Source organism: Patagioenas fasciata, chromosome 23 (genome assembly GCF_037038585.1).
Source record: "Patagioenas fasciata isolate bPatFas1 chromosome 23, bPatFas1.hap1, whole genome shotgun sequence".
Classification (NCBI taxonomy): Eukaryota; Metazoa; Chordata; class Aves; order Columbiformes; family Columbidae; genus Patagioenas; species Patagioenas fasciata.
This window is the reverse complement of record NC_092542.1, coordinates 5,033,782-5,047,077: the sequence shown is the minus strand read 5'-3', so window position 1 is coordinate 5,047,077 and position 13,296 is coordinate 5,033,782. Positions and strand designations below refer to the sequence as shown.

General features: G+C 44.4%; 1 protein-coding gene across 2 annotated transcripts in view; it reads right to left on the bottom strand.

Moving 5' to 3' along the window:
• CAPZB (capping actin protein of muscle Z-line subunit beta) overlaps nucleotides 1-13,296 on the bottom strand; it is a 62,270-nt gene that overhangs the window by 44,450 nt on the left and 4,524 nt on the right. For both annotated transcript variants that reach the window (XM_065855344.2, XM_065855343.2), the window contains one exon: nucleotides 8,507-8,613. In XM_065855344.2, the coding sequence (XP_065711416.1) occupies nucleotides 8,507-8,509 (3 nt within the window). In that variant the 5' untranslated portion in view covers nucleotides 8,510-8,613. Of the gene's footprint in view, nucleotides 1-8,506; nucleotides 8,614-13,296 lie in introns of those variants that run through there.

Below are 13,296 nucleotides of genomic sequence, written 5' to 3'. Positions count from 1 at the left end.
TTTGCAGAGTTACCCAAAGGTAAAGGACAAGCTGGCATCTCAGTTTTCAGAGAACAGAAATATAAGATTAAAACCCAAAAGGACACCAAAAAATAGAACGTTTGCTCAATTTAAGAAATTTGAAGCAATCGCACATCAGATCACTTTGGTCATTTTACAAGGAAAATATCTTTGTAAATTAATCCAGAGCCAAAAGTACATAACCAGCAAATGACTTTTTTTCCTTCCTTTTATGTTGCAGACATACCCCAGATTGTAAATCATATTATTTCCTGTCAGTTCTCCCAACAGGAATGTCTGACTAATGTTTCAGCTTTGCGGTACCCAACTCTAATTTTTTTTAATTGAAACAGACCCAGAGCTTCCCCTCTGCTCATCACTTTAATCCTCGCCAACTTCCAGACCTCCAGAGGCAGAAGATTCCCTTTGCAAACTGCACAATGGGACAGTATTACTGCTAGAGGCCTTAGCAAAGGGTTGAATTATTGTAACCCCTGTGTAATAAAAAGTACATTAACATACTACGTGAAGTCACAGGGTTCCCTTCTGGGCTGTCAGCATTCACTTTTTAGCATATTGGATGGGAATAACTCTGTATGATCCACGAATCCCAGACAAGTTCTGCGCTCACAACATTTCCATCAGCTGCACATATTCCCCGCAATCTGTTTTTCTACCTAATTTTTCCCTTGACTATTAACCCTCTTCTGGCAGATCCTGTTTAAAACCATTTCTAATGTACTTAGAAATCACAGCTTCCTGACAGCAAGGTGCACTAAGGAAACGGTGATCCCATATTTAAGAAGCAATCAAATGCAATAAGACCTGGAGATACAATACGCTGTGAGTAGTCATAAAAGAACAGGTCAAAGATTATTAAAAGAGCGTGACATTGATGCAGACTAAATTCTTCTTCTCTTGCAGCGAAAAAAGCCGTGTTTGCTCACAAGGACATACTTCAGGATGGCAGATACTTGCACCTATTGTCAAAACTCTTTTAACATCTATTGCTTCTCTATCAAGCCCAAAGCAAACCTGTAACCTGTGCAGTGATCAGAGCCACCGCGAACACACAGAAGAGCAGGATGGACCAGCGAAAAGACTTTCTGGGAACAGGCTACTCCTTTTGACCTCTTGCTACCATCACTAATAATTTCTGCACCAGTGTTTGTCTTCAGCATAACAGAAACAAAGTTTTATTTATTAAACTGGTCATTGAACATGACAATGTAATTTACCAGCTTTCATCTGGTGCCAAGAATTCCTGTGAAGCATAAAGTTTGCAAAAAGTCCTTTCCCAATAAATCACGGCATCAAGTGAATATGCAATCTATTAGCCCCACATGAAAGAACAAAACGGGGACAGCAGGAAAACAGCCACGTAGAAAAGTCACACAGATTGCAAACCAGCATCGCTAACTTTTAATAAACGGGATTAAAGTCACTGAAGTTGACTGTAGAGCTGACCACCTATTCCAATTAACTTTAAGAGATTTAATTGGGCTAATGGTACTGCACAACAGGGTTTTCTCCCCAATTTAAGTCTCGATATAACACGAAATAACATCTTTGTTAGATATAAGTTAGATAAGTTAGATATAAGTACGGCTAGGAAATCTTAGCTGAACAAAGTGAAAATAAAACCCTACTCCTAACTGGTTAACTAGGTTAGTTCAGTGTTTGAAAGGAGCTAATACAGCAGGTTGGTGTCGGTTCATGAGTCTGATGACCTGGTTTTCAGTCACACTGCCTTCCATTCAAATACGAGGAAGCGTGCAAACCCGTCTCTAGAGAAGCATCACTTCATTTTCACAGGGGTACTTCTTTTTTTAACCGAAATCATAATTACCACAAACGCAACAGCTCTTGGGATTCAACACTGGCATTTCTCATCCCGAACACCCGCAAACATCTTGTTTGTGATGCTTGCTTTTAATCCTGTTAATGCTGGGTAATCTTTTCAAAATGCTCTTTTATTCTATGTGCTGTTTGTTTCATGTCACCGGAGGTATGAGAAGAGGAACTTCTCCGTTCAAATAGAGAATCTTTCTCTTGTAGAAACATCCACGTTTGGCAAGTTGGCCCTTGGCCTTCTAGGTCCAGGTTCACCTTCCAGTCAACTGCAACCTGGAGTTTTTTCCTATGAGAAGTTACTTATATCAAAAACTTTTGAGAAACTGCACGTTATTATAGCAGCAGGGAGGCGTATTCTCCGTCGCCAAGGTGACACCAAACACTGACGTGCTTACTGAAAGCGTAACTAACACAAATATTCAACATCACCAGCTCAGTATGAGGCTTCACACCCGTCTGTATTGTCCCTGTCACCCCGGGGAAGCTGCCGCCACACTCGCACTTGCTCCGTTTAATAGATAAACTCAGCACTTTCCAGCGTCCTGAAGTCTGGTAGCCGGGGTTGTAAATTCACGAGATAACTCTGGCAAGTAATCGGATGCCTGGCAAGGCAGAGGAGAGACAGCGAGGTTATCTAATTAGTCCTCATGCCCAAATGTTCTCCGGTTGCCTAAAAGGTCAAAAAAGTAGGTTAATATGCCTTTTGCTCGTGTCTAGCAAGACGTACCTTGCTGACTACACCACAAAGCTTGCAAGACAGTTCAGCTTCGAAGGGATTCAGTGCGAAGGATTTCAAGTTTTAAACTAGGAAGCTAATGGTTTTGTGTATATATAGGCCATGAGAATATCACATCTCCACCTAACGAGATATTTGTACTCACCGGAATTCCTTTCCTTGCTGTAAATCCCAGACTTGCCTATTCTTTCAGTCTTTTTATGCTTTCCTTGCTGCCTCTGAACACGTCTGAGCTCCCCGCAGTGAGACCCGCAGAGAGCACACGGTCTAACAATACATACATGTTCCACAAAACTTTTAATACACTTGAGCAGTAGAGACAGTTTGTGCAGGAGCAGCACTTCACCTAACGCGCACGTGCCGGCTCCAATCCATGTCAGATTTCTCCTTCAATTCAATACAGCGTTAATGCTTATTCCATTTGGCCACTTTTTACCTTCCCAAGCTCTGGAATCACTCTGCCTACACCAGCAGTCACATGAGAGCTCCATTTGACCATCCAGTGGTCAACACTGAGGCAAGACCACGCCTGTTCTTAGCATCACATCCAAAACTATTCATGATGACCCCTAAATCTGCAGTGACAGAACTCACTGGATAAATACAGCCATTTACTGCTGTGGTCAGCATAATGCAGCTGATATTTTAGCTCATTCCTCCATTTCATGGCTCTCTCCTCTGAATTAACTCACCAAAAGACCCATCTCTTGTTTCTTGAGCCCGTCTCAAATTGCAAGCACCAGCTCCCGGTCAGGCACCAATCACCTTTGCTAGCAGCAAGCTTTTTTTAAATCCTGATATTTACCCAAAGCAAAAATAACTGGGCAAGGCAGGTAACAGGACATCACTTCCAAACTCAGCAGTTTGTCTAATGGAAAAGTATCACCTGAAGAAACGCAAACAAAAATTCCCCTCAGAGAATAAAGGGTGATTTTATTAATGGTGGCTTTGATTGGTGGCTTAAGGCAACCACTAAGCTTATGTCTTCGGTGCAGTCTCAACCCTTTTTCCTTCCGCACAAAATCCTCTTACTTGAGCGCTGTTTTCAGTCGTGTCCAGCTGATGCTGCTAAAATTGTGACATCCTGGGTTCCGCTTTCACCCAGGCTGGTAACTCTGCCACTTCGCAACAAGGACGTGATTGAAATTCCAAGTCAATGCACCGGGAAAGAACTCAGCTGTGCTTTCTGTAATAAAAAGCCCTGGAGGACGTGTTGTGCACACTCAGGGCAGCAGCAAGGACACGGCTGCAAACACCTGGAGGGAAGACTCGTGGGTTTAAACACAGTCAGAACTTCTCAGCCAACCCTGCGCTGGAAAACAACACAGGCTGTGCTGATGAAATATGAACCAGCAAGGTTTAATTTGCATAGACCAGGAATAAAGTAGGTAATTTATGAGAAGGGCGGCCAGAGAAGTGAAGTGCGTGCAAATCATTCTGCAGTTCTTCACCCAGCGTGGAAGCAGCAGCACAAAGAGCATGAGCTCAAAGCACCCGGCACATTTTCCTTCTAAACTCTAGAAGGGGAAGATGGGGCAGAGAAACAGGACCAGATAATACAAGAAAATTAATCTTACTGGTTGATACCAAGGCTCAGGCCACCACTCTAGGAAACACAGCACAAGATATTATCTAATGCAACTAAAGTAATTCTAGGTAGAAGTAAGAGAGAGGTCCTGTTTTCGATTCCTCACTCAAAACTTCACTATATCTAAAAACCCAGAAAAAGTTCAGGATTGCCATTGCGTCTGGCATTACCCAGACAGAACCTATTCTGGAAAATTACAACATTTTAATTATGAAACACACAAAGCAGCTCCCTCAAGAACGCTGCACTTTCTTCCCATCATAAATCCTCTCCGCTCAGCTAACAGGGAAATCTCTTTAAAACTTGCTCAACCAGCATTTACCCTCGTGCCTCATAAAGGAAGTTTCAAAAGCCAACGGTCTCATCAATCACTGGGGCAAGAGCTCGGACTTCCTGGGACAACCTGTTTGGGATCATCCATCCCCATCCAGCTTTAGGACATTAAGGCCACAAAAGTGAATTTTGGCCACTTGACCAGGTCCAACTGACAGAATCCCAGGGTTATTCAGCTCAAGTGAGCTGCAATAGTTTAATGTTCTCCAAGTGCACGCTTCAGTCACAGCTCTTCAGCGCCCACTCAGACTACTTGGTCAATTCACACATTAATGTCAATGTGAACAACTCATTCAGGGACTATTAAGTACTTAAGAAGGCGTTACACAAAGGATGCAAAAAAATCAGTTTATACTCCAGTTAAAAGTGGCCACAGGCTTTTGTTGCACTAGCCTGAATTCCTGATCTTTTTGTACAAGTTAGAGAAGCTTTTCAATTAACACAGCCTAACAGCAAATAAACCCGGGCTAGAGCCCAACTACAGAGAGTAGGAAGCTTGCGAAAGGCTTATGTTCTTCAGATGCATTAACTGCTCCTTCACATCGCACAGGTTTCATCCATAAAGAAAATTCAAAGTCCCCTGGTTTTAAGTGAGATTTTTTTTCATGGTCCTTCCTGGAAGTAGCAGAGGATTAGGAGGAACTGAATTAAAAACGTGCTTTGGATCTGGTGAATTAAGAGGGAGAGACAAAGGTTTGGTTGAGGCTCTTCAGAATTTCTAGCAGAAACCAATGGGAAAGTGGGAAAGCGTGCACAATGGCTGAATAAGAATATGAATAAAAGCAGAAGATCAACGTCACTTTGAGCATCTTCTACTTGTGCAGTCATGTCCTTTGTCTGAAAAGAAAAAAGCCCTTAAACATCATATTGTATTAAAGTGAGGTAAAAAAACAAAGCTTAGCATAGACCTAAACTCCAGCTTATGCTCCCTGCATGGGCACCTTTCAGAATTTCACGCTTCTCCAGTAAAATCGCTAGCTCTTCAGATGACACCAAAACATCTTCAGGTTTATTTCAGCTTGAGGTGGCACTACTGCAACGTGTACCAGCCCGAGGGGGGAAAAACCAACACAACAATATAAAACAATAAGGAGGAAAAACAGTCAAAAGAGTTGAACCGCATTTTCACCTTGTTTTACTCCCAGATGTCAACTAGTAAGATATCAGCGTATATATTTACCATATGAGGAAATCCTGTCTGAACAACTTCAGCTTGAGAATGTTTTTCCTTCGCTAATAAACCACAAGATCAAGCATGGCTGCAATGGCAGTTTTCCCTATCCCAACAATATCCTCTAACTTGATTATTTTGGGAATTTGCCTTTTAAGATAACATTTAGCTAAGCTTGTACACTTGGCTAATAAAACACGGGACCCTACAAAAGAGCTTAAGTCAGTATTTCTCAGCAGGCACAAGGTGCAAAGGACTTGCTGTGGATGCTGAAAACCTACCCAGAGCTCTCACGCTACATGGTCGGGTTCCAAAAGTGACACCATCAGTTTAGAAGAGCGATGGGCTCCACATTCAAGCAGCTGGAAAAGCGCTACCTTAAGTTGTGCAGTTTCACAAATAATTTCATGTCTTTTTGGTAACAGTTGCAGAAAACCAGGTTATTTATTGAGCAGCAATGTGCTTGCCCAAGACAAACAGCCCCTACCTTGAAAATATTAGTTACTCCGAGCAGCACGAGGTTTCTGTATTGAGTGTCAGTGTCGCATCGTGCACCCTTGGCTGCGCTTCAGTGCTTTTGAGCTGCCTCGCGGATTCTAAACGGCTGATGTGCAGCCTGAGCTGCAATAGACAGTTCAAATTTATGGTTGATTAAGTTATAAATTTTGCTCAGATTGTCCACTTTTTCCTGAAGAGATGCATAACTAACACGATCAGGACAGTTTGCATAAGCTGGAAAGGAACATTTTTATTTTTTACAAAGAGTAACTGGATTCCACCCATCCATAACCCAGAATTTCAGAAATCTCAGCACTCTCTCAAGTCCTGCTTTGCCCTTTTTGCCCATTCAGTTTATTTTTAGCACCAGAAGCAGCATCTTCCAGGCAGTTTTCAAGCTTCATGTGTTGCCCTGCCCTGTTTCACCGAGCACCTGACTGAAACGCAGACGCACTTCTGAGTTCCCACTTGAGCTCCTTCAGCCCTGAGGTGCTGCAGAGGAAAGCAAAGCTTCCCATCTCTTTTAAAACATCACCACAGATTGTTTGCCATGTGCAAACAAGACCAGTGATTCATCTCGCGCACTCCTACTGGACTTAGATAAGTCACGCTCAAGTGGCTGGGTTCTCGAGTGAGTCTTCAGACATGTACACGGCCACCGCGACACACAAATGACAGCGACTGCCATGGGTTTCATCCCTGAAGTCCACTCGACACTGGAGACCAGAACATGGTGCTGGAAGCTCTGAGCAAATTTCTCCTACGCCCAGTGGCCTCCAAGACTAAACGTGAAAAATCAGAGGACAGCAGAAGCTTAGAGCTCAGGGAATTTCTAAAGAATTTGTGCTCTACCTCCTTCAAAAGACTGAGATGGTTACATTTAAACCCTGTTCTTGTAGTATGCTTTCATAACCCCTGAAAAGAAGCTAGTATTCACCATTATTTTACATGAAGCCTACTTGTTTTTCTTGAACTCTTTTCCTGTGAGGATTTTTGCCATGGCAGAAGTTCCCACAATCTGTTGGAATCCTGATTTCAAACTCCACAGTCAGATCTCAGAGAGATTTCAGTATCTTAGACTAAGATACACAATTGAAATGAGATGTGCCATCCTGTCACCACCCACCCTCAGAAGCCAGTTACAGTATCTTGTTTGTTCAAACAGAAGAGTAGAATCTTGATCTTAACCATTCTTCACCTTTCACCAGAAACAAAAGATCTTTATCCTGCATAATACAGGTGACAGGATCACCACGATCTTCAGCTCTGAAGAAAACAACGTAAGGTATTTCCTCTGAAATTCTTATGGTTGAAGTGAAGGATTACACTCGTTGGCTTAACCAGCCTTTACATTGCTATATAGGCAGGCACTGAGTTGCTCTATTTTAAATCTAGATACCTTTGAATATTTTTAATTTGTTATGTTGGAAAACCTGAACCGCAAATACCCAAACAGTATAAAGTATCTCAGTGATGACATTCACAGGGGTTACGGTGCTTTAAACAGGCTCCACCACAGCCCAGAGCTGGGAGCAGACCAGGGCCTGGGCCAGTTCCCGTTCTCCTCCTTGCATTTGTTTAGAGCTGAAAAAAAAATCTACCCCCTTCACACACGGTGCCAAAATGAAATTGAAAGGCTTGGTGACCTGGGCTGATCCATTCAGCAAACACACAGCAAGATGGAGATAATCCTACCCGACTGAAGAAACTAGAGGTTTTCCTCTGAAAAACACAAAGTTCTCAGCCCTGCAGAGGAGCAGCACCCACCGCTGCAACGTTACCTGCTCTGATTGCACTTCGTTTTCCTGTATTTTGCAAATTTCATTAGATCTTAGTACACCTTAACAAGCAAGCCCGGCTTCCTGAGGAAATGCCAGGTGATAATTTGGGATTCAGGAACACCAGCGACAGCAGCCTGGGCCCCCATCGCTGTCAAACGCTGCTGCATTTGATCCCTCGCTTCGTTTACAACTACACCAAGCGGCCACATCCACCGTGCAGAGCGAAGCGTCCCCTCGGGAACCACCCCCGCGGGTACCGGGCCCAGACACCGGGAAGCAACCGGACAGCGGAGCAGCCGGACGGGCCCAGGCGCTGCAAAGCCCCCCAACGCCAGGCCCGGTCGCCCCTTCCTCTATCCCGGCAACGCCGGCTCAGGCCCTCCCTCAGGGGCGGACGGGGCCCACCCGCCCCGGGGAGTGCCCGTGGGGGTGAGGGCGGCGAAGGAGCCGCCGGGGCGCGGCACCGGGGGATGGGATGGGGCAGCAACGCCGGGGGCGGAGAGGGGGTGCGGGCAGCCGCGAGGGCCCGCCCCGCTCGCCCTTACCATGGCGGCTCGGCGGGGCTGCGCTGGGCGGTAGCAACGGCGGCGCCTCCCGGTCCCGTCCGGTCTCCCTCCCAGACAGGCCGCAGCCCTTCCACTTCCGCCGTTGCCTAGGAGTGAACATCCGGGTCAGTGCCGCGCCGCCCCGCCCCTCCGCCACCTCCCCGCCAATCAGCGCGCGGCTCGCCAGCCATCGCCAAGTATGGAGCGCGGCGCGCGAACGGGGCGTGGAGGGCGGAGCGGGAAGAACCATTCCGCCCGCCCCGGGAGGGGAGGACGGAGCGGCAGGGCGTCGGGAGGTAACAGCGGCGGGGCTGTGGGCGCTACCAACTCTAGCGCGGGGGAAAGGAGGGCACCAATCAGAGGCGGGGGCGGAGTCAGGGGCGGGGCCTGCGGGAGGGCGCGGTGGGCGCTGAGCACTCGTGGCAGTCGGTCCCTGCTCCGCCACGGAGCCGAAGGTCACGTCCCAAAACAGCTTTTAAACACTTAAATGAGCCTTTAGGGTTAAGCAAAAACCTGTGCGAGGCGGGCAATTAGCACGGAAAACATCAGCCCGAACAGGTAACGTTTTGGTAACGTCATCGGCGCTCAAAACTGGACTTCACAGAGGTAACTAATAGAGCATCGTCCTTGGTGCTGCCCGTAACGCAGCAAGTTCAGCTCTACAGGAAATAATCAGCCTCTGGCTGCTTGAGGCCACGGTTAATTAATTTGAAAAGCAAGTGTTGAGCCTGCTCAGCCTTTGATTCAGCAAAGCACATAGGTACCTGCTGGAAGCCAGGCAGGTGCTTACAGGTGACTTGGGGGCTCAGCGGTGATACAGATCTCCCAAAGTGAGACAGAAATCAGCAAATCGTGGTAATTGCACTAATAAAACATTTCTACTTTTCTCAGACTGTCCCAGAAGACACGATCTTTTCCCCCCTAATGTATGTATGTATGCCCATTTCCGTGATCTGCGGTAAAACTGATCTGAGTTCCAGGCTCTAGACTTTTCCTTCCAAACAGTAATTTAAGAGCTGCAACCTACCCAGTTACCCCAGGAGAGCATCTGATTCATGATGTGACACCACTTTCCTCTGCAGCTTTTCTGGAACACTTATTTGGCCCGTGTTTCACCAGAGTTTGGTGCCAGGAACCCGAGAACCAACCGCTGGTGCTCCCTGGCTCCTGCGCTGCAGACTCGGCCCTCCCGAGCCAAAAGCCCTTTTTGTTATTCCGTTTACTTTCCGCAGTTTGCTGTCGAAACTGGAAACGCTGACAAGGGCAGTCGCACACCGCTTCATTTTTCCTTTGGATGTAACACTGTAATACATCCTTCCTGCAGGAGACGGCCCAGACCGAACCCTGACTTCTCAGTAAGAGATTATCACAGATGTTTGTGGCTAAACTGGACATTTTCGTAGCGATCAGGTACCAGACGGGGGCCTTCCAAGAAATAACTCTGCGCTCATTTTACTTAACAGGGCAAAACAGCCTCCAGTAGCTTCCAGTTTGAAAAGAACAAGCTCGATTTCCAGGGAAGGGAACTGCTCGGCCATGCATCCCATTACAACAGCGAGCATCGAGGTAGAACTGTTCAATCTGCACAACAAATGACAGAAGTAGCAGCTATCGCTGCTTCCACTGACCAGAAAATCAAAACTGACCGGGGTGTTGATGACTGTCTGACAATCTGCTGTCACTCATTTTGCTAAATTAGCCTTTACCCGCTTTTTTCCATTCCTCTGTTGCCATTTTTAAACCTCTGGTGTTTTCAGTGCAGGAACAAAATGAACCCAGGAAGCAAAGGAGAGAAAACAGAAAAAACAACAAAAACAGGAGCTATATGACTTAAGAGAAAAAAAGCGCTTAAAACTCCATCAATAACTCACTACCAAATAAACTCTAAGATGGGAAATAATCTGCTAGAGAGGCCACAAGACCTCCGAAGGCATTTCCTGCTCTAGAGTCTCCAAATTCATTTTTTTTCCCAATATTAGTCAGTCTAACCCCCTTAAACCCAGTTTATAAACTGCAGCAACCCCGAGCGGCTTCTATTTTGCAGTCCCCAGATCCTTCACTCTTTATGTTCCCTCAGAGGTGCCTACCAGCAGTAATTAAGAAAAGCAAAAAGCCTCTTCATTACACAGGGAAAATTATTCATTGATTTTACAGGGCTCCACACTTCCAATGTGCACGTTTTCCTTGGGGCAGGGTCCAGGACAGAATCGATACATTTGAAAATGCACATTCTAAACTTCATTATTTTCGTCACAAAACTCGAGTATTCAATTACTACTCTACTTTTAGAGTTATGAACAGAAACTTTCTAGATGCTTGTGGAAGAAGCAGAATTATGTAGCCCAGTATATTTTAAACAATTTGAGATCCAAATGAACTTTGAGGCCAAGAGGATGTTTTTCTTAATGGAAGAAATACAAGCATCCTGGATTTTGTTTTCCTGCTAATAGGTATAAAAAAGAATAAACAGCTGCTTTTTGTTTTCCCCAAAATATTTGCATTAAGAAAATCTGCAGATCCCTTTTGCCATTGATGTAACATCTTCTCAAATGAGGACCAGCTGCTTGCTTTGCTTGTTTATAGCAGGACATGCTTAAGGGAATATTTTTTGTTTGTTTGTTTATTAAGTTGTAGGAGCAGATTCTCCATTCTAGGCTGCGATTTGCAGCGTGGAGTGGATGGCAGGAGGCTCCGTGTCTGTAACTACAGTTGTTGCTTTCTGTTGGGATTCGTGGTGGGGTTGACACCTAATACAGCTAATTCAGGAACATTCGATAAATCTGAGCGCTGGGAGGCAGCGTTACCTGCACCACAGGTATTTCCCAAACCTCCTGGCATGGAATCACCCACCTAAACAAGAGTGTGCTCAAATGGCTTCGTGTCAGGCGTACACATCTTTAGAATGAGGGTCTATAAACAAAGGAAGCAAACAGTGATGTCAGCTGATGGCTGAACAGCCCTACAACATCAGATTCATGTGCAATTAATAACAAGGCTTTTGATCTTGCAATCAGCAACTATAAAATACATGTGCTTTCCATGTACGTTTGATTATATTCGAGGAAGCAAAGGGATAAATACTTATTAGCATTACAAAATGCTTTTCACATTTAGCCAGAACTTCACAAAGCATTTGCGGTCCAACACGATGTGGTTTTTATTTTATCCGCCTGCGCGCGTGGTGAAATGCTATTTATTTTGTTTATTCCAGTGTTTAGCCAGGACCAAGAGGGGCTGTGAGAATGTGCTTAGAAATCAGGTCATAGAAAAAAACTTGCGTGCTTCTCCGAATATTCAGTTTTCTATTAAAGACATCTTGAGCTTTTTTAGGTCAGATTGCCCATTTTCTTTCGTGTCAAGCTTGTGGCACTTGAAAGATATGTAAACTTTTATTAGGGGTTCTCATAAACTGAATTTACTGCTGCAAGAGTCTTCCAGCAATGGTAAAGTTTAGCTTGCTGGGTTTTATTAGTCAGAGTCAGTAAACCAGCAGCATCACTTGATTTGAGGCTGAAAACGAAGCATTTCTTGGAAACTAATATAGGGAAAAGGTACCTACAACACTACCCAATGTCTTGGAATTCCATATTCAAGCCACTGATAGTTCTCACTATGGAGATCTTTGTACACACTGTCAAAATAGCACACAAACAATAAAAAAAGCCTCCCATTCCAATTCCAAGGCAACTTTGCTGAGGATACTCTTGGAATATAAAGGTTTTAAGAGTTTCCCATTCGCTGCAGGAACTGATGAGCAAATGAAAATGCCACATTTGATGAAAAACAATATATTGCCCATTTAGTGTGAGGCTTGAGGCATTTCTTCCCCCCTAGAAAGAATGCAAAAACCAGATTTCTTTCCACTTCATCAGCACCCAAGCGGATATGCTAATTTGATTAATGTAAAAGACAATAAACCCAGCAGCTCAAAATGTCCATATACTGGCCAAAACTGAGACATTCACCTACCAGTGCAGCACTGGCACAGTCAATACAGAGAAATTAAAGGTTACGCATCACTCAAGTGCACATATCACTAGAGGCACGAGGTTTTTCTGGCTTTGACCATTTTCTTACAACTATTTTGCCTAAATAGGTGAGGCCAAATCACATCCCACACCACTCTCACAGACTGAGAGCAGACATAAGTAGTCACATCTCTGCAACCTGGGTCCATATCTTGGCCACAGAATAACTGGGATTTATTTTTCCACATCTAAAGTGACATCCTCATCCATTAATAATAACTATTTTATTTCAGTCCTGCCCACTACTTTTCCAGCTCATTCCAATTAGTTGCATAGCCTAAGACACTCGTTATTTCTGTGCTTGCAACTGCTCTTTTAACTTTATATTTCAGTTTAGAAAGCTTGATAGACAGGAGCTTTCAGAAAAGTTTTACCCTGAGCAAAGAGAGTATTGAGAAGATTCCTGTCAAACTTGGTCATTAACTGTAATAATAATAATGTCTGCAGCCTGTCATTAAAAAAGAATCAAGGAGAAGCTGATTAAATGCACCAGAAAGAAACAAAACTTTCCATTCCCGTACTGTTTCCTTGACACGTTGCACTTCATTTGAAGCTTGCTAATATACCAGCCAAAAGAATTGTAATGGCCTGGATTCTTTCTTAATACAATAGTCACGGTTCACTAGCTAGAATCTGTATGGAATTAGCCAGTGACATGAATGAATGGAAAAACATACTTAAAGAGCTGAAAAATGGCACTCTTTCACAGGCTTATTCATTAGAAAAGCTCTATCAATACAGTGTGTTAGTTCTTTTCCTACT